General features: G+C 38.2%; 1 protein-coding gene across 9 annotated transcripts in view; it reads left to right on the forward strand.

Moving 5' to 3' along the window:
• Positions 1–16,759, forward strand: part of LOC100770947 (kinesin-like protein KIF1B) — a 136,592-nt gene that overhangs the window by 41,156 nt on the left and 78,677 nt on the right. For 4 of the 9 annotated variants that reach the window (XR_003481837.2, XM_027398251.2, XM_027398253.2 and 1 more), the window contains 9 exons: positions 2,048–2,226; positions 2,775–2,886; positions 5,696–5,773; positions 6,934–6,999; positions 9,544–9,619; positions 10,683–10,761; positions 11,582–11,724; positions 12,707–12,748; positions 15,630–15,841. Coding sequence is in view for 8 of the 9 variants with exons in the window: in XM_027398251.2 (XP_027254052.1) it covers positions 2,048–2,226; positions 2,775–2,886; positions 5,696–5,773; positions 6,934–6,999; positions 9,544–9,619; positions 10,683–10,761; positions 11,582–11,724; positions 12,707–12,748; positions 15,630–15,841 (987 nt within the window). In the remaining variant the exon portion in view is untranslated. The remainder of the gene's footprint in view (positions 1–2,047; positions 2,227–2,774; positions 2,887–5,695; positions 5,774–6,933; positions 7,000–9,543; positions 9,620–10,682; positions 10,762–11,581; positions 11,725–12,706; positions 12,749–15,629; positions 15,842–16,759) is intronic. The other 5 variants (XM_027398252.2, XM_027398254.1, XM_027398255.1 and 2 more) reach the window with 3 other exon arrangements.

Genomic DNA, 16,759 nt, shown 5'->3' on the forward strand with positions numbered 1-16,759 from the left:
TGCAAATTTGATAATACATAGCTTTTTGTTGAATTTTAATTTCTTTGATTATTAGTGTATTTGATCATCTTTAAATTATATACACACTTGTTTAATATTTCAAAGGCAAGGCAGTTATATTCACTACTATATTACTAATACAATCACAGGTTTTTTTTGTTTTTTGTTTTTTACTCTTCACATCTGTTTTGGGGGAGGGTGTGACCCAGTGAGTTCAGCTGGGGTTACTTATAGGAACATGGGGAAAGATTATTTAGAGAAGCATGGACAACTTACCAACTTCTGTGATGCTGATGAAGATGTCTCTTCTTCCTTAGCAACCATTAACTATAACCAGGGAGGAATGGAGCTTTGTGGGCCCTGCCCTCCAGCAACTCAACTGCCTGTAAATTCTCAGAGAGGGAATGGGGTTTGTGAACTCCTTCTCTTCCATTTTAGAGTGTTGGCAGGCCCAGTCTTGTGCAGGTAATCACAGACCCTGTGAGTTCCTGAGTGCAATGGCCATGCCACATCCAGAAGCCAGTGTTCTTCACTATTCTACCCTTCCCTCCAGTTCTTACATCATCCTGCCCCCCTTCCTTCATGTTCCCTGAACCTCAGAGTGGGTAATACAGATGTCCATTTGGACCGGAATGTTCGACATTTGCTTATTCTCAACATGTTGACAAAGTTCAGACTTGTGAAAGTTCATTTGGCTGATGTTATGAAACCAACATGTTGGCTTACTACTTTCCTATGAGGAATAACTACTCACATTTGCAAGATTAGCGTGTTATTTTTCTGTTGAAGTCTTGATCCTGATGATTTGGCGAACATAGGGTTAGAGGAAAGGGAATTGACTAGATAAATACTGTTTCAGGTTAGGAAATCACAGCATGATTCGTTCATCACCATGGCGGGCATGTCCTGCTGATAGGATAAGAGTTCATGAAGCATATTGTCTGATCTTCCTAAGTCTTCACAAGCCACTGTCATCTACAAACCTCACTCCTTCTCATGGATGCATTGTCTGCCGCAAACAACACTGTGGTCAGTCTTAGAGAACTAGGGACAGGGCTGGAGAAATAGCTCAAGTTAGAGTTCTTACTGCAAAGGAACCAAGAGTGGTGTGAACATGGAACCCAGCTCCGAGCAGGCAGGGATCGCCCGTCCACTCCCTGTGCCTCTTGCCAATAAGTTTCATGCCAGTGAGAGACTCCATCTTGGTTTCTGAAGGACACCCAAGATAAGATTTATCTCTGGCCTTCACATGCATGTCCACACATGTGTCCACCTACCACCACCACCACCAACTAATGAATTAGTCATTGGTCTCTTTTATTTTCTTTGTCTGTCTCTGAATATTTTTGGAGTTTTTAGTTTTGTTATTCTTTTTTTTTTTTTGAGATAAGGTTTCTCTGTATTTTAATACTGATTAAAATGTTAATTTCCAGGCTCTTAGAATAATCTCACTTTAAGCCTCAATACTAACAATAATATGCATTTCTTTTTCATTTTTTTATTTGTTTATTTCATATTACATTCCAACCACATTTTTAAAATATCAGTAAAGCTGGATGAGATGGTACATTCCTGTAATCTCAGCGCTTGGAAGGTTGAGGTAGAAGGATTGCAAATTTGAGGCCCAGTTTAGCTGCAAGATCCTGCTTTAAAGCAGGGGGCAGCGCTCATAAAGTTCTACTAGAAATTAATGTGCCTAAGATAAATAGCCAGTATGTGTACCTGTTTTGTCTTCCCTTTCTTCTTAAGAAAAGACTACTTCTGACCCATGTAGCCTGATATCCATGATACTGTTAGTAGAATAAAGGGCCCGGGACCATGGTGTTCTGATCTATAATTGTACAGCTTTTTATAACTTTTGTCTTTTTTAAATGAGACAGGACCTCCTTTTTGTAGTTCAGGCTGACCATTAATGTACGACCCTTCTGTCTCTGCCTCCTTCATACTGAGTCTTCAGGTCTGTATCATATGCTTAGCTTTGAAAAAGTGTCTAATGTGTAAACATCTTTTCCAGATTCTTTAATTTACTTTAATAAAATGTCCCTAGGTGAGCTACATGGAAATTTACTGTGAAAGAGTACGAGATTTGCTGAATCCCAAAAACAAGGGTAATTTGCGTGTGCGTGAACACCCGCTTCTTGGACCCTATGTGGAGGATCTGTCCAAGCTGGCAGTCACTTCCTACACTGACATTGCTGACCTCATGGATGCTGGGAACAAAGCCAGGTATGGTAGGAAATAGACTAATGACTGAGTCCTTGGCATATTTTGAGGTCCTTTTTTTCCAGTGTAAGGATGGAGGCCACATTTGTAGCTATGAATGTTGTTTTAATTGTAGAGTCCTTTGAGTCTTTGGCTATACTGCAGAGGTATAAGCTTCAACATATTAAGTAGCTGTCTTTTCATTAAAATGGTGATTGTTGAAACAGGTCAGAACCTTTGTTGAGTTAACTCTTAGGTATTGATTAAGTCCTGGTAAATTGTTAGCTGTAATGTCTAGATGAGGCTGTGGTAGTAATTGATTCTGGAATAAATGAGCACCTAATGCGGAATAAAAATTAGATGCTCTAGTGATTACTAAAGGGATAGCTGGGGTATGAAAAGTGATTCTGATGGGTGCCTTTGAGTTGTGGGCTAACTTGATGGGCTCACAAATAAGACAGAATTCAGAGCAATTGCATAAGTAGGTTTAAGGCTCTTGTTTGTGGTTGTTATCCATTTTAACTCTCAAGGAAGAATTCTCTTGTTAAACCATCACCTTTGTGTTTATTTAGGACAGTGGCAGCTACCAACATGAATGAAACAAGTAGCCGTTCCCACGCTGTGTTTACCATTGTTTTCACCCAGAAGAAACATGATACTGAGACTAACCTTTCCACTGAGAAGGTAGGAGAACTTTTGATCTCTTGTCGTGAGGAGATTTTTGTGGAGAAAATTTTGAGAAATTCCTTTTATGCTGCCACCTTCTGCATTTTGTTTGGACAGGATAAGTGTTGTTCTTTTACTTCCTAGAGGTGGTTTTTAGTTTCTACTCAATCATTTACCCCACACCCGTTTTTTAGTGTGGGTCTTAATGGAACTGAAAGGTAGAAAACACATTTAAAAAATAATTTAAAACTTTGGGTCTAATAGTTTACTTATTTTATACAAGATAGTTAAGTAGTTCTTTCGGGGGAGGAAGGACTTTCTTCTAGACAGGACAGCAATAATGTTCATTGTTAAAGTTACTGCAGTGATGTCTGCAGGTGATTAGGCATGCATAGTATGCTTCATACCTTTGCTTGTTTGTTTGTTTCTGTTCCTGAGAACCTATTACTCAGAGCCTACTACATGGTAGGCAGACACTCTACTACTGAGCTATTCCTAGCCCCTTGTTTTCCTTTGTAGTTGTCTGTTTTGTTTTTCTGGTCCTGAGGATTGAAGCCCATCAAGCATACTAGGCAAGCTGTCCTGAGCCCCCACTGATTTTTATTTTCTCATTTTGTTAGTGGTTAAATACTGTAGAGCTTGGAATGAAATTGCTTACATTGAGTCATAGCTTTGCTACATCTTAGTAGAGCAAACTACCTTAACCTCCTTATACCTGTGATTTCTCCTCTGTAACAGCTTCAGAGGGCTGTTAAAAGGATTAAGTATTAATGTAGGTTAAGTGAATGTAATAGTGTCTAGCTCCAAGTAGCCACTCAGTATTTGTTAATTTTGTTGTTGTAATTAATAAACACCTATATGGTGATGCTACTTTAGCTCTGAAGTGGCATTCAGCTGTATTCTTTTTGTTTGGGGTGGGGTAAGTGGGGTGCTAGGAACTGAACACAGAGCTCCCTCATGTTAGATAAGTGCTCAGCCCTGTGCTGTATTCACAGTGTTGCAAACCTGAGTCTAGATTTACTGTCCTGGTAACTTAGACAGGGTTCTCTGTCCTTTGCCCTATAAAGTGAATGCTTTCTGATAGTGTTGCCACTAAAAGCTGGAGTCATTTTATGCTTCGTGGCTGATTTTTGTTTCAGCTAATTAGACCCAGGGTCTTTTGTGTTCCAAACAAGTGTTCTGACATTGAGCTGCACCTCAGCCCAGCAGCTTCTAAATAATCTCTTCTAGATGCTTTTGTCTAAACTGTCCTGAGCGGTTATGAACAATTTTATTGAGTTATAAAGATATGTAATAACCTATTCACATTCAAAATATAAGATTTAACCTCCTTTATGTTTCTGTTTTTCAAGAAGGGCTGTGTAGCCTGACTGTCTTGGAATTCACTCTGATTAAAGGTGTGAGCTATCCCTGCCTAACAAATTTGATCATTTTTGATGAATGCTTATATATGTGGAATAGTCAGGATGCTGAGAATTTCTGTTACTCTACAAAGTTGTCTCATGACTTTGTGGTATTTCTCTGTCCCCTTTTCAAAATCATCCAGGCAGGTGTTTGTTTTGGCATTCTGATATTTATTTATTTATTTTAGAAGCACTCTTATTTTACATATCAATCCCCCATTCCCTCACCCTTCCATCCTTCCATGCCCCCCCACCAATCCCCGAAAACCACCCCCTCCCCAAGGATAGTGAGGCCCTCCCATGGGGGACCATTAAAGTCCTTCACATCATTTGGGGGAAAGCCTAGGCCCTCTTTCATGTATCTAGGATCCAGGCAGCTCTTAATATGCTTTTTGTCAATATAGACTAGTTTTTATTTAGTATAGTTTTATGCACATGAGATGCAGTATATACTATATTTTTTGCCAAATTTCTTTTGCTTATAATGATTTTGAGGCTCATTTGTGTTACTATGTCGATAGTTGATTCCTTTTCATTGCTGACAAATATTTCATTATTTAATTCAACTGGCCCTAGGAACATTTGTGTACGTGTGTGTGTAGATTTGTTTTTGTTTCTTGTTTTTTCTGAGCACTTGTTTTATTCTTTAGTACAGTTTTACCTTGAACCTACTCAACTCCATGATCCTCTTGTTTCAGCCTCACAAGTGTTGGGATTACAGGTTATAGACACCACACACAGCTGGCAATTTGATTTTTTTTTAATTTATATTGGTGAATACTTAATAGTGGAACTGAGTCTTGTGTCAAATGTATGTTTAGCTTCTGGTTTGGGTTTTTCCTTTGTTTTGTTCTTGTCTTTTGAGGAAGGGTCTCACTATTATATAGTCCTGGCTGTCCTGGGATTTGCCATGTAGAACAGGGTGGCCTTGAACTCACAGAGATCCTCCTGTCTCTGCCTCCTTGTGCTGGGATTAAAGGCGTGCGCCACCAACGCCTGGCTGTACTTAGCTTCTTAAGAAATGGCTAAACAGTTTTCAGAATAATTATTGCCACTAGAAGTATATGAGACCTCTAGTTGTTCAATGTTCCATGTTTTATATGTCAATTTAATAGATTTCATGTGTGTGTGTGTGTGTGTGTGTGTGTGTGTGTGTGTGTGTGTGTACATAAAGAGGTCACTGTGTGTTAAGACATGTCTCAGTATGGGTCTCTGACTGGCCTGGAACTTGCTGTGGAGACCAGACTGGCCTGGAATTCACAGAAATCCACCTGTCTCTGCTTCCTGGGTACAGGGACTACTCCTGTTTTTGTTGTTAAGTCTTGAATTTGGTATCACAATATAGAGCAGACTGTCTGAGCTCATGGATGATCCTCCTGCCTAGCTATCTTGCTTATATTTAATTTCCATGTTACTGTTCTTAGGTCAGTAAAATCAGCTTAGTGGATCTAGCAGGAAGTGAACGAGCTGATTCAACTGGTGCCAAAGGAACTCGATTAAAGGTATTTATTTTAGCAAAATGGTCTAGTCAATCAGTGTTTGTAACATGGGTTTATAAATTGGTTTATAATGGGCCAAATCTAGTTACGGCCTAGTTTTCCAAATAAAATTCTATTGATAGATAGCTGTAACTTTTAATTTATAAATTGTTTGTGGTGGTATTTACTGTTTTGACACAGGTTCTCATATAGTCCAGGCTGACCTAGAGCTTAACATATAGCTAGCATGAGCTTGAACTCTCTGATCTTCTGCTTCCACCAAGTGCTAAGATTATAGGTGTGTGCCACCATGTCTTTTTTATGAGGTGCTAGAGAGGACCTGGTGCTTTGTGTGTGTTAGTTAAGCACACTACTAGCTGAGCAGTATCCCTAGTCCTTCGTGACTGTTTTTGGGCTGCAGTAGCAGAATTGCACCATAGGCTATGTGACCTACAAAACCCAGTTTTTAAATTTAATTTTTAATGAAAAATTTCTAATTATCAATCTACAATTTCAACGAAATGAAAAGCTAAGACAACAAAATAATTAGGGAGGAGTTTATGATTAAGAGTGAGAGTTGTATTATATTTGAGAAATGGGCACAATCTGGCTAGGTGGAAGAGACATTACATTGGGACTATGATATAATAAGACACAGTGTGAGAACAAGTGTGACCTCCACAGAGATTCTGTTTAGTAAGGACAGGCCTTTCATGCTGGTGAGTTGTGAGAGGAAGGCTTGCTTCTGTAAGACTTGTGCCAGGTGGTGGTGTCACACTCCTTTAGTCCCAGCACTCAGGAGGCAGAGGCAGAGGCAGGTGGATCTCAGTGAGTTCAAGGCCAGCCTGGTCTACAGATGGAGTTCCAGGACCGACTCCAAAGCTACAAACAAAAATTCGCAACAAAAGCATCTTGAAGGCAGAAAGGTTTGGGAGGTGGGTGTGTAGTCTCTGCATATTACCAAGTGAGCGAAGGAAAGACCAAAGGCTACATACAGGTGTCTGTAGAACTTGAGTCTTAAAGAAGCAGATATGAAGGCTAAGGAGATGGATGGCTCAGTGTGTGTGTGTGCGGGGGTGGGGGGGGGGGAGCAGGAGAAGCAGATATGCTTAGCTTGTAGCAATATGTGGTGTGCAATAGTAGAAATTCTCTGTTGTAATTCTTTCATGTTTGATGTTTTTTAGGAAGGTGCAAATATTAATAAGTCTCTTACAACTTTGGGCAAAGTGATTTCAGCCTTGGCAGAGGTGGTGAGTTTTCCATTCACTCTGAGAGATGCCTGCTCCTTACTGACACTTAGGCTTCTTTATGAAGGTGGTACTGTTTTTAGCCTTTTTATGTGGTTTTTAAACTTTTTTCAGTTAGGACTAGAGTATAATACAGCTTTGTACTGAAAGTAGAATGAAAACAACTGTACCTATGTAAAACTAGAGCAAAGACATAAAACTTGATTAATTTTTGAGCCTTATTTCATACCTCACAATAACCAAATATATTTTTGGAATAGTTGAATGATGTGGCTTTGGAGAATGATGTTAATTTATAAGCCAGTAACACATATTTTTTAAAATATAGTTATGTATAATTTGATTAGTTGAAAGCATTTTTAGAAATTTTGTCTTGTAGTAAGTAGAAAGAATATATTAAAACAATATGTAGGTGAGTCTCAGTCGCCAAATTGAACATAATTATATGTACTTGCATGCTCTATATGACTGGCAATATAGTAGGTTTGTTTCCACCAACATTTCTTCAAACAATGGATTGTGCTCCCACCTAAAGATAGCAACAATATTGTAATTTTTCAATTCCATTATAATCTTAATAGATCACCTTTGTCTCTGCAGTGCATATGTAAATTAAAAAGTCTTTGTTTTTGCAACATTGGAACAGTAAAGCTAAAACAAATTTTGCGTAGATTTTATTATTTAGTTTAAAAACCCAAAGTAGTTCTTGTATGCACTAATTTAGATTAATGGATCATTTAAATCACTTTGAATTAAATCTCTCCTTTTCTCTAGCAAGTACTGTGATTTCCATTTATTCTAGAGGCTCAGCCTGTGTTCTTTTCTCTCCTTTAAATGCTTTCATTTGTAGGATAACTGCACCAGCAAGGTATGGTGAGGATTGGTCACACTGAAGTAGCTAAATGATGAGCTCTGTGCTTTTCACATTTTTAGAGGATAGACAGGGCGTAAGTTAGGATAGACCCTTCAAAAGGGCTTGTTGCTTGTTTTCTGGTGCTGGAATTTAGAATGATTGCTTAGGGTAGTTGTGAATCAGGAGACTTCACACTTGGAGAAGGAATAGAATAAAGGAACAAGAGAGAATTTGAGGAAGCTTTTACATTGTGTCGTGATGTTTGCTCCAGTGATCTGTAAGAATGTCTCTTAATAGTTCTTTAAACTGCTCAGAAGAGAGTAAGATACATTTCCTTGTAGTCCTATTCTAGAGCATAGCAAACAAATAAGATAAAACAAGATTATATATTGTTAATATATCTATACCCTGTTTTATCTTACTTATTTCCCACTGTAGAAGCTTATGAGTAATTTAAAACATTTTTTTCCTATTATTTGGTTATACATAGATGAAGTAAAGGCTGTAGAATCAATTTAAACTTTAAAAAACATTTAAGTATTTTCTTTATTTTTATTGTATGTGTACCAGTGTTTGCCTTTAGGTATATATGTGACCACATGCATGCCTGGTGCCTGTGGAAGCCAAAAGAGAGCATGGGATTCCCTGGAAAAAATTTCTTTGAAGATTTTTATTTATTTATTATGTATACAGTGTTCTGCCTGCTGTCCAGAATAGAGCATCAGATGTGATTATAGATGGTTGTGAGCCACCATGTAGTTGTTGGGAATTGAACTTATGACCTCTGGAAGAGCAGCCAGTGCTCTTAACCTCTGAGCCTTCTCTCCAGCTCCCAATTTAAACTTTTAACTGAAGCTAGAAAGATTCTTTGTATCTTTCTTTACCCAATATTTTTCTCTTCTTTATATTTGTGTACAAATACTCTAAATTTTTTGTTAATTCTTCTGCACAAAAATTATTCAGAGCACCTTCTAGTTAAGCATTTTATGAGATAAGGTCAGGGTAGAAGCAGTATTTGCATTAAAATATTTAGTATTTAAATACTTAATTTTTTCTCACTTTTTGGGTCTTGCTTTAAAAGATTTTCATTATTATTGTTGTGGAGGTGGCGTGTGCTGTGATACATGTGCAGATGTCTGAGGACAGCTTTTGGGAACCAGACTTGGTGTTACCTAGTGTATCAAGTCTTGAGCCATCTCACTGGTTATGTTGTTTTTTGACTCCTTGACAAAGATATGTGTGCTTGGAGTGTTTATAAGTGAAATACTGGGTTTGTTTTAAAATATCAGCAGGTTTAGCGATGTGGGTAGGATATTAAATAATAGTACTATATTGTTAAATTGACTTAATTTGTTCCTAATAAACTGCATATCTGCTGAAGTATTTAGAATTTGTGCCTGCAATTTAATCAAATGATTTGGGTAATGGCAAAATAATAATGGTTAAAGCTACGTAGTAAGTCTACCATGTTCATTGTAATACTACTTCCTGGTCTTTTTGTGTTAGATTTAAAAATGAAATGTTAAAAGAAATTACTTTGCGTGTGCTTTTTGAAGAATTGAGTTGTGAGTAAAACATTTCAATCATGATGGAATTCCATTGTAGTTTGGTTACTTCAGAATTTGAGACTTGTTTGCTTTTCATGTGAATTTTCCCCTATAATATTGCTAAAGTTATTCCCTTCTCTTTAATAGAGTAAAAAGAAGAAGAAAACTGATTTTATTCCCTACAGAGATTCTGTTCTTACTTGGCTCCTTCGAGAAAATCTAGGTATGTTGACCACTAGTCCATGATAACTTCGTAGTTGTCATTTTAAAGCTGTGTAATGGTCTGTCATGGCTCATTATTCCATGTCTGCTTTGGAAAAGAATCATCTCTCCGTGTTCATAGTAACTCACTTGAGTGCTTCTTGTCTTTTTCTGGCTTTGCTTTTGGTTTTCCCTGGTTGGACTTACTAACTTCACGATACAAATTGAGGAGCAGTTACGGTCTCCTGTACTCCATGCAGCTGCTTAAAATGTTGTTCCTTCTGCAGAGCCCACTGCCTCTGCCAAGGCTTATTTATTTTATGTGCTTGAGTTGTGTATGTGTGTACTGTGTGTGTGTGTCTGGTTCATGCAGAGCTTATAAGGTAGCGTTGGATCCCATGGGACCAGACGCTGTTTTCTGCAAAAGCAGTTAGCACTCTTAACCACTGAGCCATCTCTAGCCCTCCCTTTCCTCAGAGTACTTAGAAGCTCACATTCCTTTGCACTAAGTACACGCTGCAGTCTCCTTCCTTTCTACTGGTGTTTTCTGACCTTTCAGCCTTTCTCCTCATTCCTTGCTCCTCCTCCTCCTCAAGAAAAAGCAGCCAGTCAACTTTCCCATCACTGAGGACAGTTTTTGTGTGGAGTGGTTGAGATCTTGATTAGAGTGTTTTTTTGTTTAAGATAGGGGCTGGCATTGAACTCCTGGCGCCGCCTTCTGTGTAGGAATTTTAGGTATGTGCTACCATACCTGACTAGAGTGGTTTTAAGGGAAAGTAGGACAGGGACTGAACAGGAGATTTGGAAAACAGAATGTGAGTGGAACAGTGCATAACATGGGAACATTTAAGAATGTCTTTGGGTTCCAGGATTAGTGGTACATAGCTCTAATTCCAGCACTTAGGAAAGGAAGGCAGAAAGATTGTCGGCTCAAGCCAGCAAGGTACATGAGACCTTGTCAGGACAAAGAAATGAAAAAAAATTTTTTTCATTAAACTTTACGGTCTGCTCTCAGCTTTCACACAGTAAATAAAATTCTCCTTTTAAAAAAAGTGAAATTTGAGAAACTTAATTCCTTTTCCTAGGTGGCAACTCTCGGACTGCAATGGTTGCTGCTCTGAGCCCAGCAGACATCAACTACGATGAAACTTTGAGCACCCTGAGGTACTGTGCTTTGGTGTCAATGGCTGATAAGTGTTGTCTGCCATGGATCTTCGTGTTGAGGGCTGTCATGTGACCTTTTTTTCTGATAATGAGGGGGAGATGATTTTTGTTATAATGGAGTTTACCTCTGTGACTTCCAGATTCATTGGGATAAATAAGAGCTTTTTTACAGGAAAGACGTTCAAATTACTCGATTGAGATACTGGACAATTTTAGATAAGAAAATTTTCTTATAGTGTTCATTTCTGTTAATAGAAGTGTTCCCTTTTATGGACAGTGTATAGATCTGTTCAAGTTGTAAAAAATAATGCAATTACTAGTACATGTAGCACTGAATTTTTACATGTGGAATATTTTAATCTGAAACTGTCTTCCCTACTCCCATTAAAGATATTGTTAATAGAGTAGAGGAACACTACATAGGCCGGCAGACTGGGTGTGAGTCCTCTCTGGTATTTTTTGTTTGTTTGTTTTTGTTTTTGTTTTTGTTTCCGAGACAGGGTTTCTCTGTGTAGCTTTGGAGCCTATCCTGGCACTCACTCTGGAGACCAGGCTGGCCTCGAACTCACAGCGATCCACCTGCCTCTGCCTCCTGAGTGCTGGGATTAAAGGCGTGCACCACCAATGCCCGACCTCCTCTCTGGTATTTATTTCTGTTGTTATTTTAGCCAGATCACTTAAGTTCTGAGCCTGTGTCCCCTCTGTAAAGTGCTATGAAGCTTCATACAAATAGCTTATTTATCAAGGCTCTTCAAATGTTTGCTTTAGAGGCAAATGGTATGTTATTTATGAGAAGTACAGCTTTTCTTTCTGTATCTAGATATGCAGATCGTGCAAAGCAAATTAAATGCAACGCTGTTATCAATGAGGACCCTAATGCCAAGCTGGTTCGGGAGTTGAAGGAGGAAGTGACCCGGCTGAAGGACCTTCTTCGTGCTCAGGGGCTGGGAGATATTATTGATAGTAAGTGAATGCGGGTCATACAGACTCTTACTTTCCCCTCCAGATTCTTATGCTTAAAACAAACTTAGGGCTGGGTGTAGTGGGCACCCGGGAGGCAGAGGCAGGCTGATCTCTATGAGTTCAAGGTTAGCCTGGTCTACCTGCTGAACTGCAGGCCAGCCAGAACTACACAGTGAGACCCTACTTCAAATAAATAAGTAAATAAAATTAACTTAGATTTTAGAGACTTGATGAAACTAAATGGTAGTAAAAATAGTTTTATGAGTTTTTTTTTCTTAAAAATGCCAGTGAAATGAAATAATCTCAAAATTTCTTTATGTAGAATGTGCACCCAAATCCCGGATTTTTAATGTTAAATTTATTCTGGAAAAAAAAAAGTTAACCACTTCATAAAGGTATTACTTGGAAGCTCTTGTTTCCCTGGGTTAGTGCAGCAGTGATAATGCATGTGTAAGAGTTCACCATTCTGTCTACTTTCAGATGAGATTTACCTTTGAGTTCTCTATGGAAAAGGGAAGAGGAAAAGTCTAATTCTTGCCAAGTTCAAGAACTAGACTTCCAGAAAGTACTGCTGTACAGCGTGCTTTTAAAATCCTAGTCATCTCTCTGTATAGTGTATAGTTCAACTTTTTCTAGGTTCTGGTTGATCATTATTACCTAGCATGTGCAAGGCTCTGGTTTTAGCCTCAGCACTTAAAAAAAAGTTCTTGCCATCAGATAGAATATGGGTTTGTTTAGTAAAACATATTTTTATTTGTAATGTAAAATATTATATACTTTGAAATACTAGCAGGCTTCAGACTTCCTCCAGCTTACTGCTTATTGATTAGAGTTTGGATTTTAATTAACATAATTTGTGAAATGATAATATATATTACTGAATTTTCATTTTTTTAGCTTCCCAAATGCTAAATCCCACTCTGTGTCACTACTGAATCTGAACTTTGACCCTTCTTGTATTTTCCCTCTTGCTTATCTTTAGTTGACCCATTGATCGATGATTACTCTGGAAGTGGAGGCAAATGTGTGTATACATGTATTGGTTATTTACTGTACACTGACGTGCTGATTGACCTCTGCTGGGTCAGCCTTACAATGAGCTTTGCATGCCAGCACTCCTAACAGGGAAATCCCAGACAGAGTGTGATATAAAGTCAAATTCTCTTGTTTTTACCCTTCTCTATTTAGAAATAACAGTGAATTTTAGTTTATGCCTTGACTGAAGTTGAGGAGGTATAAGAATTTGAGTCTTCCGCTCAGTCTTCAGTGTTTCTGTCCATATAAATAAATCAAATTGAAAATCACAGTTGTTAAGGCTAGTGATGATAGCTGCTCACATTTATTGAATGTCTGTAATACACCTGGCCCTGTTCTAGGCACCATAATATAGTATCTCTTATTCCTGTTATTGGTAAAATCACTTTATCTCCATTTTGCTATAGCCAGGAGTGGTTCCCTTTCTGAGGTGCCATGGCTTCTCGTGGTTAGGTCAGGCAGTTTTATCTCAGGCTCTTGCTTTCAATCATTACTGTGTCAACACTGCCTTTTCCCTCTTGAGTTGTTTCCTCTTATGAACAGATTATTTAATAGGCATTAATTAGCATTGTAAATGTGAGTCTTTGTATAATTACAAAAATCATCTCCAGTTAGTCATAGTGTCTGTAATTAAAGAGCTCTGTGCATGTTGGGTTGGCACTCACTTGTGCTTATACTCCATTCATTTTCTGCCTATCTTGGGCCTTATCTTACTTGATCATTAGATGGACATTTTTCCTCTTTTCATAAATTACAAGTTAGAATTTTAAAAAGAGATTTCTAAAATATGTGACTTAAATGAAGATTATATATTACAGAAGATCATAAACCATATTAATACAAATACTAAGTTGACAAGGAAATAGTTGCCTATGCTTTTAATATAATTCATCAAGATGTATCAAATCTCAGTTTGGGGATTTTTAGATTCTGTTGATCTGTTTGTCTGTAGGAAGCCATTTCAGACAAGGGACTACATAGGAGAACCCCAATGTAGTACCAGTTACTGTGGTGACTTAAGCTCAGAGGACTGACATATCCAAACACACTTGTGGCTCTTGGCCTGGAACAGCTCTGTCTGAGATCTCCAAAGCGGAAGGATATTGGTGTGGAGAGGATGCTTTCTTGTTCTTGCTTTTGTGTTTAAGGTGCTGCTGCTGGCTTGTTGCCTATCTCTTCTCTGAGCAGCTGTGGCATTTCCTAAAAACCATGCATGACTAAGATCTAATCTTATATCCACAAAGGAGAGCTGCCTTGGCTACTCTTCAGTTTAACCTTTGGATCTATTTCTTTTAATTCATTTTAGGGCTTGCATGTGTCCATAGGACCTTCTAATATCCATCTGTCCCCCTTTCCCACCTTGCTGCCATTTCTGACAGATGGTTTTTGCTCTAGTTCCTGTTTGCCTTTTAAAACATGCCTCTTTGCTTGTTTCCCTATGTTCTATATTTGCAGATGGTAGTTTTCAAACTGTCTTGAAGCAACTACCACAGCCTTTAAGGTGCTTCAAGAACTGGTTTTCATTAAACAATAAATATTAGTAAACCCAAAGAGTGACTATTTTTCCTGACTGCTTCTATTGCCTCATATCCTTTAAGGAAAACAGTTTTGATATGAATTCAAGTAATGTAGATTCTCAGATTTAAAAATGAGGGCCAGCAAGGTGGCTCAGTGCTACCAAGCCTGAGTACCTGATTTAGATCCCTAGTTCCGACATGGTGGAAGGAGAGAACTGACTCTCACAAGTTGTTCTCTGACCACACAGGAACATAAACAAAATAAATAAATGTAATAAAGAAAACTTTTGGACTGTTAATTTTAACATAGAAATGTAAATGGATGTTGGCACCCTCCTGTAATCCCAGCAGAATCAGCATTCAGGAGTGGGAGGCCAGAGAGTTCAAGGTTATTCTCGGCCATATAGCAACTATGAAGTTAGACTGAGTTGCATGAGAACCTGTCTTCAGACAAACAAAACAAAAAGGATTGTACCAATAACAGTGGTTTCTTTGTTGTTCATTTGAGAAGGTCTTAAACCAGGACCAAGGTTAAGATCATTTTCAGTTGTATTCTAGACCTTAGTGGAAACATGTCTTGAAAACTTGGCTATCATATTAGAAAGGAGTCTTACAGTGGCTCAATGATTGTGCTGTTAGACACAGAAGGGTTATTTAAATTATCAAATGGTTTTTAATTTTTGTTTGCTGTGATTCATAAACGGAAAATATACTAAAACTTGTTAATTCACTAATTGTTCTTTCCTGTTGAAACAACCATTCATTACAAAGTTAATACCATATTTCCTCAAAAGTGTTCTCATTTCTATGATTACTTTTTAAAATTTAGATTATATTTTTTGGCATATTAAAATGCTACTATGCACAGACTACTAAATGCTTAAGAGTTCTAAGCTAACATTACTTAAATTTTTGTTGAATCCCATTAAACACTGAGCTACGCCAATACATGATATTAATTGCTATTTTCCCCTTTCTGTTAAAAACTGCTGGAGTTTAAAAAATATACTAAAACTGTAGCTATTGAAGACTTAGAATAGCAGGAAGAATTTAAGGACTATAGCTTATGCGTTTAGGAAGAACATCTTTGAAGTTCTGGTTATACCTTCCTACACTGGAAACTTCTCATTTCTAAATTCAGAAATGACTGACTGCTTAGGATCAAATATTACAGAGTGACATGTTTTAGAACTGCCATCTAGTACAGTTTTAGAGCTTGTCTTTGTGTTACAGTGTGTGTTAGTCTTGACGCTCTGATGCTGTCCTTTCTCACACTGGTGTTCCTTCCTGTCTTTTTTCCTCCTCTGCTTCTTGCCTTCTCTCTTTCTACCTTCCCTTCTTTCTGTCTCCCAGATCTGAAAGATTTTCAGAACAATAAGCATAGGTACTTGCTAGCCTCTGAGAACCAACGCCCTGGCAATTTTTCCACAGCATCCATGGGGTCCCTTACTTCATCTCCATCTTCATGCTCACTTAATAGTCAGGTGGGCTTAACATCTGTGACCAGTATTCAAGAGAGGATCATGTCTACACCTGGAGGGGAGGAAGCCATTGAACGTCTGAAGGTGAGTTTGAAGATTGAATGTAAAGCACTTTATGTCTTCCAGAGGGCAGAGCTAGGACTGAATGAACATCACAGAAATGTTGGCTTAGCACATGGAGATACTAACATCTAGAGGTACCCTGAAAATGAAATTGCTATTTTAAGTTAATTTGTTTTGTTTTGGTTTTTGATACAGGGTTTCTCTGTGTAATAGCCCTGGCTGTCCTGGAACTCACTCTGTAGACCAGGCTGACCTTGAACTCACAAAAATCCACCTGCCTCTGCCTCCCGAGTACTTGAATTAAAGGCATGTACCACCACCGCATGGCTAAGTTAATTTCTTTTTGTTGGAATATTTGAGTTTGACATGGCCAGAAATGGAAAGGTCATTAAGTTAGCCATGCAAAATAGCTGATGAGTAGAGACAATAATTTGGGGGTAACTTGTAAGTCATAGTGAAGTTGCTTGTAAGTTTAGTTTTAAAGCCAGACATGGTAGCATGAACCTGTTGACCCAGCATTCAGGAGATGGAGAAAGGAGGATAGGTATTCAAGGTCATCCTAGCTACATAGTAAATTTGAGGCCAGCCTAGGTGATATTTGAAACCCTTTCTAAAGTAGTAATAATTTCATTTTAAATGAAATGACTAGTTGGAAATTTTGGGTTCATTGAAGATAGAATTCTCTATAGAGCCATTCCTCTGTTAGCAAAATTAATATACAATTAACTGGAAGTTTGAACATTTGAATGGTGATATCAGGTTTTTTAGGGGACATGAAATTATGCCTTCTAGAAGTCCCTTCACAGCCCTTAGTTACAGGAGAAGCAGGCTTTCTCCTCCCGCCTGGAGCACCTGGGGTCCCTGGGCCATAGTGCTGCATTTTTGCAGGTTGCCCACTCCTTTGGTTATTTATTGGAACCAAATACCAGAGAAGAAGCA

Source organism: Cricetulus griseus, chromosome 2, assembly GCF_003668045.3.
Source record: "Cricetulus griseus strain 17A/GY chromosome 2, alternate assembly CriGri-PICRH-1.0, whole genome shotgun sequence".
Taxonomy (NCBI): Eukaryota; Metazoa; Chordata; class Mammalia; order Rodentia; family Cricetidae; genus Cricetulus; species Cricetulus griseus.